General features: G+C 42.2%; 1 protein-coding gene across 6 annotated transcripts in view; it reads left to right on the top strand.

Moving 5' to 3' along the window:
- Positions 1-414: 414 nt before the first annotated feature.
- LOC137857728 (golgin subfamily B member 1-like) overlaps positions 415-14,045 on the top strand; it is a 51,735-nt gene continuing 38,104 nt past the window's right edge. For 4 of the 6 annotated variants that reach the window (XM_068684614.1, XM_068684613.1, XM_068684612.1 and 1 more), the window contains exons 1-5: positions 415-566; positions 10,639-10,693; positions 11,832-11,975; positions 12,477-12,623; positions 13,722-13,844. In XM_068684614.1, coding sequence (XP_068540715.1) covers positions 10,652-10,693; positions 11,832-11,975; positions 12,477-12,623; positions 13,722-13,844 — 456 coding nt within the window. In that variant the 5' untranslated portion in view covers positions 415-566; positions 10,639-10,651. The remainder of the gene's footprint in view (positions 567-10,638; positions 10,694-11,831; positions 11,976-12,476; positions 12,624-13,721; positions 13,845-14,045) is intronic. The other 2 variants (XM_068684617.1, XM_068684615.1) reach the window with 1 other exon arrangement.

Genomic DNA, 14,045 nt, shown 5'->3' with positions numbered 1-14,045 from the left:
ACGAGCAGTTTGTTTGTTTGTTTTTCTTCTTCTTGTCTCTAGTCGTTTTGATTTTGTAGTCTGCTGTAAATAAAGCTTATTGCTCAATGTACTGGTATGTATGAACAGGTGCTTATTTTAAAAATGCTAGGTCTGTAGCTGGGCCACACCAGCAGCCATAGAGTGCAGGATGCGGCTAGGAAGCAACAGTTTGCATGCAGAAAAATGCACTGGAGAAGGAAAAACACGACAGCTGCTGGTCAGGCACACAAGGTACAGCTTCCTTTTGCATTATTGTGGTGGCTTTCCACTTAGAAAAAGGCCTTTAAACCCATCCTCAACGCCCGCCCGTCCCGGGAGCCATTTTCCCCCGGGAAGCGCCGCTCCCGTCCCCTCTGCTCTCCCTTCCCCTCAGCCCCGGGGCTCCTCCGCTCCGCCCGGTGGCGCTGCCGGAGCCGCCTGGCGCTGGGCTGGGCCGGGCCGCGCTGCCGAGCCCGGGGGAGCTGCCGAGGCGGCGGCGGAGGAGGAGGCGGAGGCAGCGGCGGCGGCTGAGCCCGGCCCGGCCCGGCCCGGCCGCCCCCCGGCAGGTGAGTGGGGCCGCACGGCGCCGCCTCCCCGCTGGCTGCGGGGGGACGCGGGGCCCGCCCGGCTCTGCGGGGTGGTGGCGGCGGCGCTGGGCCCGAAGCCGGCCCCGCAGCCCCGGCTGCAGCCTCCGGGGGTGGCTGGGGCGGGGAGGGGGCCCCGGCTGCCTGCTCCCGGCACCGCGTCCCCGGAGGTCCCATGGCAAAGCGGGGACCCCGATAAAAAGGGGCCGGGAGGTGGCTGCAGCCCACCCCACTGCACCTGCCCCATTGCACCTGCCCTTTGCTGCAGGCCCTGTGCTGCTGCTTTCTGTCTCTGATGATGGAGGCCAATTCCTGCAGGAGGCGAGGGTGTTGGGCCCAGCAGGGGGATTGGTTTCTAGGGGAAAGTGTGATGTTGTTGAGAAATAGCTGCGTTATTTGCACAACAGCTTTATAAATGTTAAATTCTCTTGGTTCGGCAGGAGGGTTGATGTCCTGGCAGGCCATCGCGTAGGCAGATCTATGGGTAAATGCGAAATGTGCAGTTGCAGTGAGGAAACATACCTGAAAACGCTTTTCTTTCAGTGTCCATGTTTAAAGCACAAAGTCATTCTAGGAAATACATCTAAAGTAATAAAACACTTGCCTAAGTTTTCACATACTGCTATTGGGAGCCTTTTTACTGCTGCCCTGTTAAAAGAAGAGCATGGGGGCTACCATTACATCCCTTGGCAGTAAGAGGAGAGGATGCTGCCTGTTTCCTAATACAGTCTTTCTGCAAGAGAAGAGGGAAAAGACCTTCTGTAGCACCTTTGTAGTGAGACCTCAAATGAGTGCTCTTTGAAGCTATTATACCAGAATGACTTTGAACAGACGTGGGGAAGGTTAGGCAAATGTGTGTAGTTCTGTGGAAGTCAGGGGACTGTTTGTCAGCATTCCTAATCATCTGAGGAGGTGTTTGTAACGTCACGTTTCGGTAGTCTACCCTGTAGATTCCCTGTAGATTGTTAACTCTCAAGCTATGGGGGTTCTTTGACCACCTAAGTATGACCTGCTGCTGAAATGTGTCCCCGTCTGCTGTTGTGCGCCCCTGATTGCCTCTTGTGGTAGGCGCTGTGTTTGCCTGACTCAGGGAAGCAAGCAGGCTTGGAAGCTATCCAGGTGAATACATGGTTAGTATTTTTTTTATAGCTGGATTTGGCTGCAGCTAGAGCTGGACAAAGAGAATGGAAGAATATGAAGCCAAAGCTGCCAATGGGACTCTCCTCTTTGGTTGCATCCTGTTGTGCTAAGAGCTGAAACCTCAGCTGTGCTTTAAGCATCAGGAGTAGCTGGTTTTGTAAAATTCAGCAGTCCTTTGTTTTATCTCCTGGAATTTGTGTAGGGTACAAGTATCCTGCCTGTTGTTCTTCAGTGAAGAAGAGATCAAGGGAAATGAATGTATAGTGCATGGCAAAGAATGATTATCAACACAGCGGGATATGCAAGATGAAGAGTGGGATGAGATACACTGGCAGCTATGAAATGGTGTGGGACATTGAAATTGAGGACAAGCAATATGAACTTACCAGGGAAAGACAAATGATCTGTCACAGCAAAAACTTCCCAGAGAATATAGTCACAGAGGATTTGGATTCCCTGCTTCTCTTATACTTGATAACTGGTAGTGCGATGTTCAGGAAGTAGGCTGCCAAAGATAACTGGTAGTGCTATGTTCAGGAAGTAGGCTGCCAAAGGAAGGAAAATGATGATAGGCAACTTGGTTAAATTCTGTTTAGGCGATCCTGCAAGCAGAAGGTGTTATAAGCTCCCTCTTAATTAATTTTCAGAGAGCATTGCATTAATAATAGAAAGGAATTTATTGAGTAAGCAACAGCAAGCAAAACAGCGCTGGGCGGCCGGGGAGTCTCGGCTCCGCCAACGGCGCGCACCTTACCCCCCCCCAGGGTCCCTTTTTATATCTTGGTGATTTCAGGATTACGCAGCACATCTTGGTGTATTCTGCGACTGCGCGCACTGTTGCTAGGGGGTCGTCTCTGTCCCTCTGGTGGTCGTGAAGATGAAGGCCGTAGTCTTCCTCGGCGTTGTGGTTCAACTTCTTTCTTTATTTGGTCATGTTGGCCCAGCGTGAGACAGGAAGGCAGGGTGTTGATACACTAGTTTAACAACTTATCAGAAAATGGTTACATGAACTTTGCAGCTGTGTTTTCTGAACAAAAGAGGCTACTGAGATGCAGAAGGAGGGAAGGGGAGAGGATTCTTTTTTTGTTACATTAAGCAATGGAATTTTCATAGTGTCTAGCTAAGCATTATACAGCTCCTTACTTCAGCAGGAAACCTTCGCAACACCTGCTCCTCAAATAAAACTCTTTGTTTTATAATACAAAGGACAATGAACAAACATCTATGGTGTATGTATTACAATCCCTCCTTTTTCTTTTAGTTACTCATTTTGTTCATTGAATCTCTGCAATGCTTGACTACTAAGAACTAATGTTTTCTCGATTTCTTCGTTAGTACTTACTGGCTCATATTTGGCACGTATAAGCATTAGATGTGCCGCTTCTAAACGACCTTTTACAATTGCAATCAGTTTATTAAAAATACATGGCCCGAAAGTTAGCGCTGCTATTAATAACAATAAAGGTCCTGCTATAGTTGACAGTAAGGTAGTAAGCCAAGGTGAATAATTAAACCAAGATTCATACCAGTTCTGCCGGTCTTCATATTCCCGTTTTCTCTTCTCCAATCCTTCCCTGAGCTTGGCCATGGTATCCCTTACCACTCCAGTATGGTCAGCATACATGCAACATTCTTCTTTCAGGGTTACACACAACCCGCCCTGTTGTAGAAATACCAAATCTAATCCTCTACGATTTTGTAGCACTACCTCTGAGAGTGACCTGACAGATTTTTCCAGGGCTGAGATAGATTGTTCAATCCGGGTCAGGTCCTCATCCACAGCAATGCGTAAAGAGGTGAACTCTTGATTTTGCTTGACCAATGAAGCAACTCCAGTACTGACCCCTGCCCCTCCCAAGATTATTAAAGTGGCCAGAGTTAAAGCTGTGATCGGTTCCCTTTTTTCCAAATGATAATTTGCTGCCGTGTGCTGAGCATACATATAATCCTCAGAATGGTATAAAATCCTTGGTATAATTATTACCTGTACACAGAAATCATGAGACGCATTAAAGACTTTTAGCGATAGACAAGGAGTCACACCTACTGATGAGCAAACCCACCTGGCGTTGTTAGCCGGGATTAACCATTCAGCTGATTGTTTTCCATTCTCCGTGATATTACATAGGTGGCGCTTCCCCCCAGGAACCGTGCCCACACATCTACCACTCCCAGTGACTTGTGTTAGTGTTACCCCTATCTCTTTACCCCAGTTGCATTGTAGGGGGTTGCTCTCGTTTGTGCGGGTGAGCTCCCCAAGGTCCCCTATAGCATCATAATATGGGGGCCTTATACTAAAACATAACCAGCAATGCTCTGTCATATTTGGGTTTGTTTTGTTTAATAGTTGGTAGCTGGCATTCATGACCTCCCATATGTTACTCTCAGCTATGTTATCATTTTCAGCTACGTCTGAGCTCAAAAGGCTGCTGAAGGTTGGCACTGTAGCATTTTCTGCAGGCTGGATTCTCTGAACATTTCTTGATAATACCTCATTTGGTCCTACCGCCTGGGGCTTACCAGCAACCTCCTTCTTTATTAGTATGAGCCCTCCCCTGTCAAACCCGTTTTCGTAATATCTTACACCCCATGTTTTTCCCAGTAGCCAGGCCTGGTCGTTTGGATTAGTTACATTAAGATACAAAAAGTTACAATTCCTAAGCCTTTTACACCCATAGGGCCCATATTCCACTTGCAAAAATTTGTCTCGACCAGCCCCGGGAATCCAATCTGAAGCAATGGTCTCACATCCCCAATAAGCACAGAAGTAAGCATTTGGAAAATTGCAGTAGCTCCTTCCTGGGTTAGAACTTGGGCAAAAATAGTAACTTGATACATTCCTGCACGAACCATCAGTAGTTATTATTTCACATAGAGTAGTTTGGAAACTCGGTGCACCGGCTATAGTGACAGTTCCGAGGATGGTTTGATCTTCCCACCTTATTAAACTCCACTTGTAAGGCTGATGGGGGTGAGCAGATCCATGGTTTATCAGGCTGGTAATAATGACCCCAATGTATTGTAGGAGGTGATTAAAACCCATCTCTCAAGGTGCTTTGACCAGGCCTTGCCCAGCCTCTTTAGTGCTTCCCCACCATTTTACTCCTCTGCCTCGCTCGTCAGTTCGGTTGCAGCGAACTACGAGGTATCGATTCTTCTCGGCAGCAGCAGTATTCTTCAGGGGAATCTGAGGAATTGCCCGCACCTGTTTCAAAGAGATGATAAATAGGGTTTCCACCCACTCCCACAATACACAGCCAGCACACAATACTTATCGAGTCCGTTTCAGTGTCAGTTTCAGGTCCTCAGGTCCTGGTGCTATTTCCCACTTATCCTCGTAGACTGGTCCTTTCACACGGCTGGCATGAGTCCACCCCTTCTCCGCTGTTCGAACAGCCGTTTCTGTGGTAAGCAAAACAACATAGGGGCCTTCCCCATCGTGGTGTTAAAGCAGTCTCTTTCCAAGTCTTAATTAGAATTGAGGGTGATCAAGTGGCAATTCCAAGTCATAGGGTATACCATATAGCATTTCAAAAGGAGAAATTCCTACATCAGTTCTGGGCTGTGTCCATATGTTTAACAGTGCAAGGGGTAAGCATTTTACCCAAGAAGCCTTAGTTTCCAGCACAAGTTTTGTTAGTTGTTTCTTAATTTCACCATTCATTCACTCTTCCTTTCCAGAAGAGGAGGGGTGCCAGGGGCTGTGAAAATCCCACTCAATCTCTAAGTCCTGCTTTAATCCTTGCAGTAAAGCTTTACACCCATTCAGTCACGTGGTCAATTAGGACAAACAAGTAACTCAGTAAAGTCTACCTGTATACTTTGGAAAGGTCAAAGCCCTGGCTCCCGTCCCCCTCTAGATAGGTTACAGAAGGCCTTTTTATTTACCTTTTGACATATAGTACATCCTCTGCATGTGTGCTTCTCTAAAGTATATATTCCTACACAGACATGCTTTCTTAGAACAACATCACACATTGCTTGCACCTCCCAATGACTCTTCTGATGTAAAACAGTTAATATTTGCCTCATTATCACTTTATTCAGCATTTCTCTCCCATCAGAGAGTATCGATTTTCCTTAAAATGATCCACATATTTGTAACATTAATACCTCCTTGGGAAGTTGTAATTGCTCCAAAATATTTTTTTTAGAATTTACCCAAATAGATAGGTGGCCTTGTAAACCTCTGAGGTAAAATTGTCCATCTATATTGTTGCTTTCGCCCCCATTTCAGGGTCTTTCCAGTCAGAGGTGAATATCCATGTATGTTTGCTCTCAGGGCCAGAGAGCACTCCATTAATAACACTGTTATTCCAGTCTAACATTTTACTAGTTGAATGCCCAATTTAATCATCAAATCCCTTCCCAACAAGTTAGTCTCTGCCTTGGATATATACAATAATTGCCCAGTGATCATTTTATCCCCTAGTCTCAGCTTGGTATCCCCCAAAAGTGGCACTGTTATCCCAGTCCCTTCTACCCCCATCACGTTTAGGGTTTCATTAGTTAATTTAATCCCTGATACTTTACAAGTAACAGCAGTTGGGAGAGCGAGAAACCCCCCCGCAGACACCAAAGTCAGTGCAGAAGGAGGGGGAGGAGGCGCTTCAGGCGCTGGAGCTGAAGCCCCCCTGCGGCCGCTGGAGAGGCCCCTGGTGGAGCAGACTGTTCCCCCCTCCCCGATGCTTGGGAAACTGAACAAACACCACAGCAAATATGCAAATATACCAAAACTTCTAGACTGTTACTTAGATAATGCCTACATCACCTTTCCCTGCTCATTCAACTTCGAATACCTTTAACACTTTCAACAAACCTTTTAACACGTCCTTTATCTTTCTCTAGCCTTTACTTTTCTAATGCCGACATCAAAGGCTCAGTCAGGGGCCAACTTAATTCCGTACCTTTTCCCTCCAAGATGCTGAAACAACATCAATATACAACATTTCATCCTGTTTTCCTTCTTTCCACAAAAACAACATTGACCGTAATATGGTGTTATAATTAATACTTCCATTTAGGGGCCACTCCGCTCCATCCTCTAGTTTATAAGTGGCCACCACTGATTACAATATTTGATAAGGGTTCTTTTACTCTCTGTACCCTCTTACCCCACTATATCCCTTCAATGTGTTAGTATACATCCTAGGGGGCTTTTCCTCGGGATTTCTTTGCTTTGAACTTTTCCTATTGTAATCTGCAGTGGTTAATATTCCACCGTTTTCCTAGAAGCTCTTTACTAGTCAATCCCAATCCCTCCAAAATCCACAATATATAGATACACAAGTAAAATCAGACCACTGTAAATTAACTGCCTGTAGACAATTACACTGGGAACATTTAAACCTGATGAGCCGATAATATGCCTGGGAAAATTTTGTTCCCTTAAACATACACCTCAATGGCAGTTCTTATATTTTCATATTTACATATTAACACAGGTATAAAAGAACACTTTAACAAAAATGCCCGGGCTTTTATATATACAATATACAATGTACAGTTATTATTCCAGTTACAATTATTCCTCAGCAGCTGGAAACATTGTGCCAGTTGCCATTAAAGCTCACTTACCCTCCTCCTGTCTCTTTCTTAAAATCTCGGACGTCCCCGGAGTTAATGGGGACGGCCACATATTCCTAGTCACTGGTCCCTGAACGCTAGAGTCAGAGTTGCTATCAAAGTCTCCCTGGGGTTGCGGATTAGGAAGCCCGGGAGTCGGAGGGGCTGCAGGTGGTGGTGGTGAAATATAGGGAGGCAGTGGGGCTGGGGTCCCTAATTCTCGGTTTTGCTTGTGCCTCCCATCCCCTCCTTTTTCTTTTAGAGGATATAAATTGGCTCGAGTTTCCGAGCTGATCCACAAATGTGCATATTCACTTTCTTCCAAACTAAAAGGTTCCTTTGAGTTTACATAGATATTTAGGGCCTGGCAAACCCAATCTTCAAAGGACCCAAATACAGGCCAGTAAAGGTGGTCTCCTCAAATCTGTTTACCACCCCAAACTTCAACACAATAATGTATCATTTTTACTTTATTCCTTCCCCGCCTAAAAGGGGAATCCTCCCAATTTTTAATCATTAATCCCAGGGTAACCTAACATCAGACGTTACCCTGCCCATGGGACCAGAAGGCTTACTCTTCTTCTGTCCCATCTTCTGGAGCGCCTTCACACACACACACACAAATCGCTTCCCCCTTTTCGTGGCCCAGTCCCTCGCGGGATGTGGGAACCGCACTACCGAGGGGTCCGCACTCGCTTCGTCCGCAATTGGACGTCTCACAACGCTACGCTCCAGGATACCCAACCCCAACCGAACGGATCACCGGCCTATACTTACTCACTCCTGAGTCTTCGTTCGGTCTTCGTGCACAAAGATTACTAGGGGTTGCCGGCTTTATTTGCTTGCTGCCGAATTTAGGGTTCGTCGGTGAAGGATTTGAATGAAAGTAGTCCTAGCGAAGGCCGCTGAAATCAGCGGGGCGCCCCCTCCGAAGGTCTTTCAATCAGATTGCCTTCATCCGAGTCACGGCACCAAATTTGTTATAAGCTCCCTCTTAATTAATTTTCAGAGAGCATTGCATTAATAATAGAAAGGAATTTATTGAGTAAGCAACAGCAAGCAAAACAGCGCTGGGCGGCCGGGGAGTCTCGGCTCCGCCAACGGCGCGCACCTTACCCCCCCCCAGGGTCCCTTTTTATATCTTGGTGATTTCAGGATTACGCAGCACATCTTGGTGTATTCTGCGACTGCGCGCACTGTTGCTAGGGGGTCGTCTCTGTCCCTCTGGTGGTCGTGAAGATGAAGGCCGTAGTCTTCCTCGGCGTTGTGGTTCAACTTCTTTCTTTATTTGGTCATGTTGGCCCAGCGTGAGACAGGAAGGCAGGGTGTTGATACACTAGTTTAACAACTTATCAGAAAATGGTTACATGAACTTTGCAGCTGTGTTTTCTGAACAAAAGAGGCTACTGAGATGCAGAAGGAGGGAAGGGGAGAGGATTCTTTTTTTGTTACATTAAGCAATGGAATTTTCATAGTGTCTAGCTAAGCATTATACAGCTCCTTACTTCAGCAGGAAACCTTCGCAACACCTGCTCCTCAAATAAAACTCTTTGTTTTATAATACAAAGGACAATGAACAAACATCTATGGTGTATGTATTACAGAAGGGACTGTGTTGAGCGTTCCAATTGCAGCTTTGCCGTCTTTGGTGCTCGAATTGGCTGTCTGTATAAAAAACCGAAAAATCATCATTGGTTGACTTTATGCTGGCTAAGGGAAGTCTGTTCAGTTTTGTTTCCCAGCTTGATTTGGAAAGCTTGTCAATATTTACTATCCCTTGTATAAACAAAAACACATCAGAAGGTAGCAGTTGAGGTATTCAGGTAGGAATGCTGGCACGTGAAGTGACCAAAAGTGATTGCATCAGTCAAAGCTGTAAATGAGCTAAAATAGCCATTAGTAAAATGGAAATGCGCTGTGATTACATCTAGTGAGTCATTTTATTCCACTTTGTACATGGGTAACCCTTTAATGTGTCTGGAAATGAGCTTTTTGCAGAGAGCAGATTTGATGTTACAGCTCTGGAGGAGTTATGGGTGGGGTTTTTACTTCTAAGTTGTATAATTCCTGTCCCCAAGCCCGCAGCTTGCTTGCTTGTTGATTTTAATGTTAGAAAAGATTCTTAGCGTAATCCATTTTGACCTTTGTAGATAACATAGGCCACAGAGTGCACTCTGTGATTCCTGCTTTTAGCATTGAAAATATAACCATCTTTAAAAGCAGTCTCTGCTATCATTCTGCATACCTTTTAAGGAAAGCTATGTGCTAACGTTTATAATAAACTCTTTTCCAAAATCATTACCACTGACTGATCTGTGCATACGTATTTCAAAAGTATGTAATACAGATTAGAAAGGACGGATTATTTTCCTCTGGATGTTGCTAGTTGAGAGTGAAAATTACTGAAGTACAGCTTTGCTTCTTACTTCATGCTGCTCTTTGGAATTATTATACAGAGGCAGAGCAATATACATTAGTCTGCTCTTAATGTGCATCTCCTTGACACAGTTTGGTATTTACTTTATTGGCTATTTTAAAGACTTTGTCCATTTTTTTCTCAGCCAAGCTTGTCGCTATTGTTCAGTATTGTTCTTATCCTTAGAGCTGCCTTCTACCTACTTGGTAGTAGGATTTTGCTTCTTACAGCTGTGTTAGAGCCCGTACTTGTGTTTATTGTGAGACTGCAGCTTTCCATGGTCTGAGGCTGTAATTACAGGTATGTCTGGTACATTGGTACCATTTAGAAATACGTGGTGCTTGGTTCAGAGCAGAAGAAGCAAGGAATGCTTGTTTGCCTGGAGGTTTAGATGCTAGCATTTAATATGCTGATCAGTGACCTCGGGTTACAACACTCATGTCATTTTTCTGATGAAAGCAGTCATGGCAATTAATGCAGTATGGTGTTCTTTAAGGCTTTCAGTCATTGTGTAGGGTTTTATAGAAATATGCATTGATATAATCCCTGTCACATTGCAGTTGCAGGCAGAATGTTTAAAGTCAGGTTAAATATTAGTGAACTTTAAGTGGCTCGTATCTTTTATTTATATATGGAAATAGCAACTATGCTGAGTAATACTTATGGCATTTAAATTTTAAATACTTTCTTGGATTTTTTTTTGATAGTATTGACATTTTACTAACAACAAGTCTTTAGAAAAGGCATAACATGCATATTTTATACATAATTACATTATTTCTCAGCAGCTAGTAACGTGATGGAGCTGTTAACAAACGCTTAAAGTTAGAATTGAGTATTTTGCTTTGAAATACCCTGAGAGAAGGACCAGTTAATTAAAGTTACCTGAGTCACTGACATCTACTAATGTATTGTTTCATTTGTTTTTCATAGCTATCTTGAAACTATGTGGAAATGGGGTAGTGGAGATGATTCTCCTTCCAAAGCTGTAAGTACTGCATTTCTTTGAAGATAATAATTTCTTAAGAACTTCTGACATACAGAACCCTTAACTGATGATCTACTAATCATATATGTTTGCTCTGTCATAAAGAAGTTGCTTAACTGGTTTCACTGTGATTCACTTTTAGGACTCTAAAAGTCAAGTTGGGTTCTTGCTCGATATTTAATCCTTGCGTAACACGACTGCTCTATTCATCTTCCTTATGCTTAACTTGCTTTAAGAGAGCATCTATAAGAATTACATAGACTTTATCCCAAGTGTGTGTTTTGTGCGTAGCATGTTAATAAAATATTTTGTTGCCACTAGGTTCAGTGACACTACTGCTAGATATTATAATGAAAATCCAGTAGATAAGGAAATCAAGTCCTGTACATTAAATATGTCAACATACAGTATAGCTATTAATTATTTTCATGGCCTTTTCTTATTCATTCAAAAGTGATGTCATCCCCTCCTCCCTTTTTTTCCTTTAAGTGAACTATTGCTGTAGTTATGTTCAAGATTATTTTAAGAAATGTCTTATTGATGGAAAGGTGAGGGATATTGCTTTTTTTTTTTTTCCCAATTCCTTAAAAAAATAAAGCTGTGTTTTAAAGTCTCAAGTAGAGTTAGGTAGATCTGCTTGAGATTGTTAAAACTTTTTTTTTTCTTTTTTCATTATTATTCCATACAGATGTTAGATGACTTTCAGAGACAGAGGGGAAAGTTGCTGTTCAAAAGAATTTATAATACGGAAATAGCTATATAAGGATTAAGAAAAGAAAGAAACTGCAAGGAATTTCTGAGATGGCAAAATACAGGGATTACTTGTTTGTGCACAAATGATCAAGTAATTGTAGTGGTCTGACTGAATCATAGTACAATGAAGAGTGTTTCTACACAGATGAAATCATATTATTACAATTATGTTGTGTGTTCTATTTTACATGGCTTTATATAAACCCTTCTGCTACTGTATCTGACAGACCAGTACAAAATAGTCTGGTACGTGTCCATGCAGTATATGTATATTTTAATATTGCATGCTAATAAGATTTGCTGAATATGTTTAAAAAAAAGGTGATGGCACAAGGATTATTGTCTGCACTATCTTGCTTGTTCAAAATACGCTTAATGTCTGCAGGCTGCAGGGTCACAAGATGCAGGAAACATGTCGGTGACAGATTTGACTGAACAGCTGACAAGTACTGAACAGCTGGTAACTCAGCTAAAGGAGCTTGTCCGAGAGAAGGATGCTGAGCTTCGAAATAAAGATAATCAGTTAAAGGTACCGTGTATGTATTTTTGTCAAAGACACAGTTTAAAAAAAACCCACATCTGTCCTGTTTATCATATGCTGTTCTTGTAGACAAGTTTAATAGTCAGTTATAACAACTTCAGGAACCCAAGGAAGCATTGGTTACAATTAGCTGTTGTTTCCTGGGCATTACAGCTTTTTGCCAATGCATCTTCATAGAATCACTTAGATTATCAGGTCCAACCGTTAACCTAGCACTGCCAAGTCTGGCACTAAACCGTATTCCTAAGCACCACATCTACACATCTTTTAAATACCTCCAGGGACAGTGTTCCAAAATTGTAACTTAATTTGGATATTGCACAGGCAGCAGTCTCTTCAGGGGAAAGATTATTTTTTTTTTGTAATTACTTTAGATTTATGTTTTTGTTTCTCTATTTTTTTTTCTTTTTTCTTTTTTAAATGGGAGACCTGAAGGATGCAGTTGTTCAGGTAGCTAATTTAAGCCCTTCATGACTCTAATGTTTGTAGGAGGAGAGGGAATCTGCTGATGCCAAACTTTCCAAAGTGAAGCTGCAAAACAAAGCCAAGGTTGCATCGTTAACCTCACAACTGGAAGAACTTAAGAAACAGTTAGCAGCAGCAGGAGGGTTAGAGGAAAAAGCAGAACAAAAAAAGGTAAGTGTCTTTACATTTGAAAGTAGACATGTTACTGTGCTGGACTTGCATATGGAACTGAAGTCCAAATGTTGAGCTGAGTCAGGTTAGGATTAAGGTAGACTTTGTAGCTGCTGTCTGTCCATCTGTGTGTTTCTATCTAATTCTTTTTATCTTTCTATAGAAATTTAGGAAATCGTACATTCCTTTCAAATTGTTTTATTAAAAAAAATCTTACTGGTTTTCATCTTATTACTGGCTCAAACTCTTAACACATGAAGATAAGCTTTTTGAGAAGAAATAGAAACAAGGCTAGCTTGTTATTTAAATATCAAAGACAATAATGGAAATATAAGAATGGCCTTGGTAGCAAAATTTAGAGTAAGAGTAGTAATTTCTCATTTAAGTTACAATTGTTTTACCATGAACAAAGATTTTTAAATTTGTTTTTAGTAATGCAGTCATGTTAGTAGAGATTTTCTTTAAAGTAGTATATTTTAATGACATACAACTTCTAATATAACTGTAGTGAGACTTCAGTATTTTTTAAAAATATGATAAAGTGGAATAAAAGCAGATCAGTCTGTTGAAGTTCCTGTGTGTCCTCAAAAACATGCAGTGGCTAATTATTTACATCTTACCAATTTTTCTAGGAAGACATAGTTTTAGCAATTGGGTTTGATTTCTTTTGTAATGGCAGGCCGTTTCTATAATCCAGTAGTTGTACCTACTGAATTCTGATTGGAAACACTGTGTTTAGGAGGAATTCAGTTAACTTCGCCCCCCGATATTTTTTTCTTTTTCCTGAGTTATATTGGTTATGCGTGCCAGATTGTGTGGGTTACAGTGGCCAGAGGAAATGAATACCCTTTTTGTACGTTTCAGTCCACCTTGCATAATTAATAATTACCATCAGTAATTTAAATATTAACATTTTTACTAGTTTGATAAAAATACTGTGCCGGCTTTGTTTAGCTTCTACTTGGAATACTTAATATATAAGAGAATGGGAATACAAACTACAAGACCACTTTATTTCACCAGTATTGTCTGAACAGGTAGAAGTAATGAAGTCAGTCTCTACTTATTTATGGAATGTGGAAATCCCTGTTTTTGCAGGCATCAAGAGATGGTGACCAGGAAAATGCTGCAGCAAATCGTGGGAAAATATTGGTGCTGAGAAGAAGAATTGAAGAACTAGAATCCCAGATCGCACAAAAAAATGAAGAGCTACAAAAGAAGGTGGTGTTTTATATGATGCTGAGTATATGTTTTTTCACATCTGTGGTGTAGGATTATATTTAAAGACTAAAGAGATATTCTGAGAAAGTTTTGGGTTGAGAAAACAGAGGTTATGTGCTACAACCTGCCTGAACAAATACAGTGAGAATTCTTTCATTGTGTTTTCAGTTAACATTGAATCCTCAAGCATGCTTTTAATAG

Source organism: Anas acuta, chromosome 5 (genome assembly GCF_963932015.1).
Source record: "Anas acuta chromosome 5, bAnaAcu1.1, whole genome shotgun sequence".
NCBI classification, from domain to species: Eukaryota; Metazoa; Chordata; class Aves; order Anseriformes; family Anatidae; genus Anas; species Anas acuta.
The sequence above is the reverse complement of the archived record's forward strand: the minus strand, read 5'-3'. Positions and strand labels throughout refer to the sequence as shown.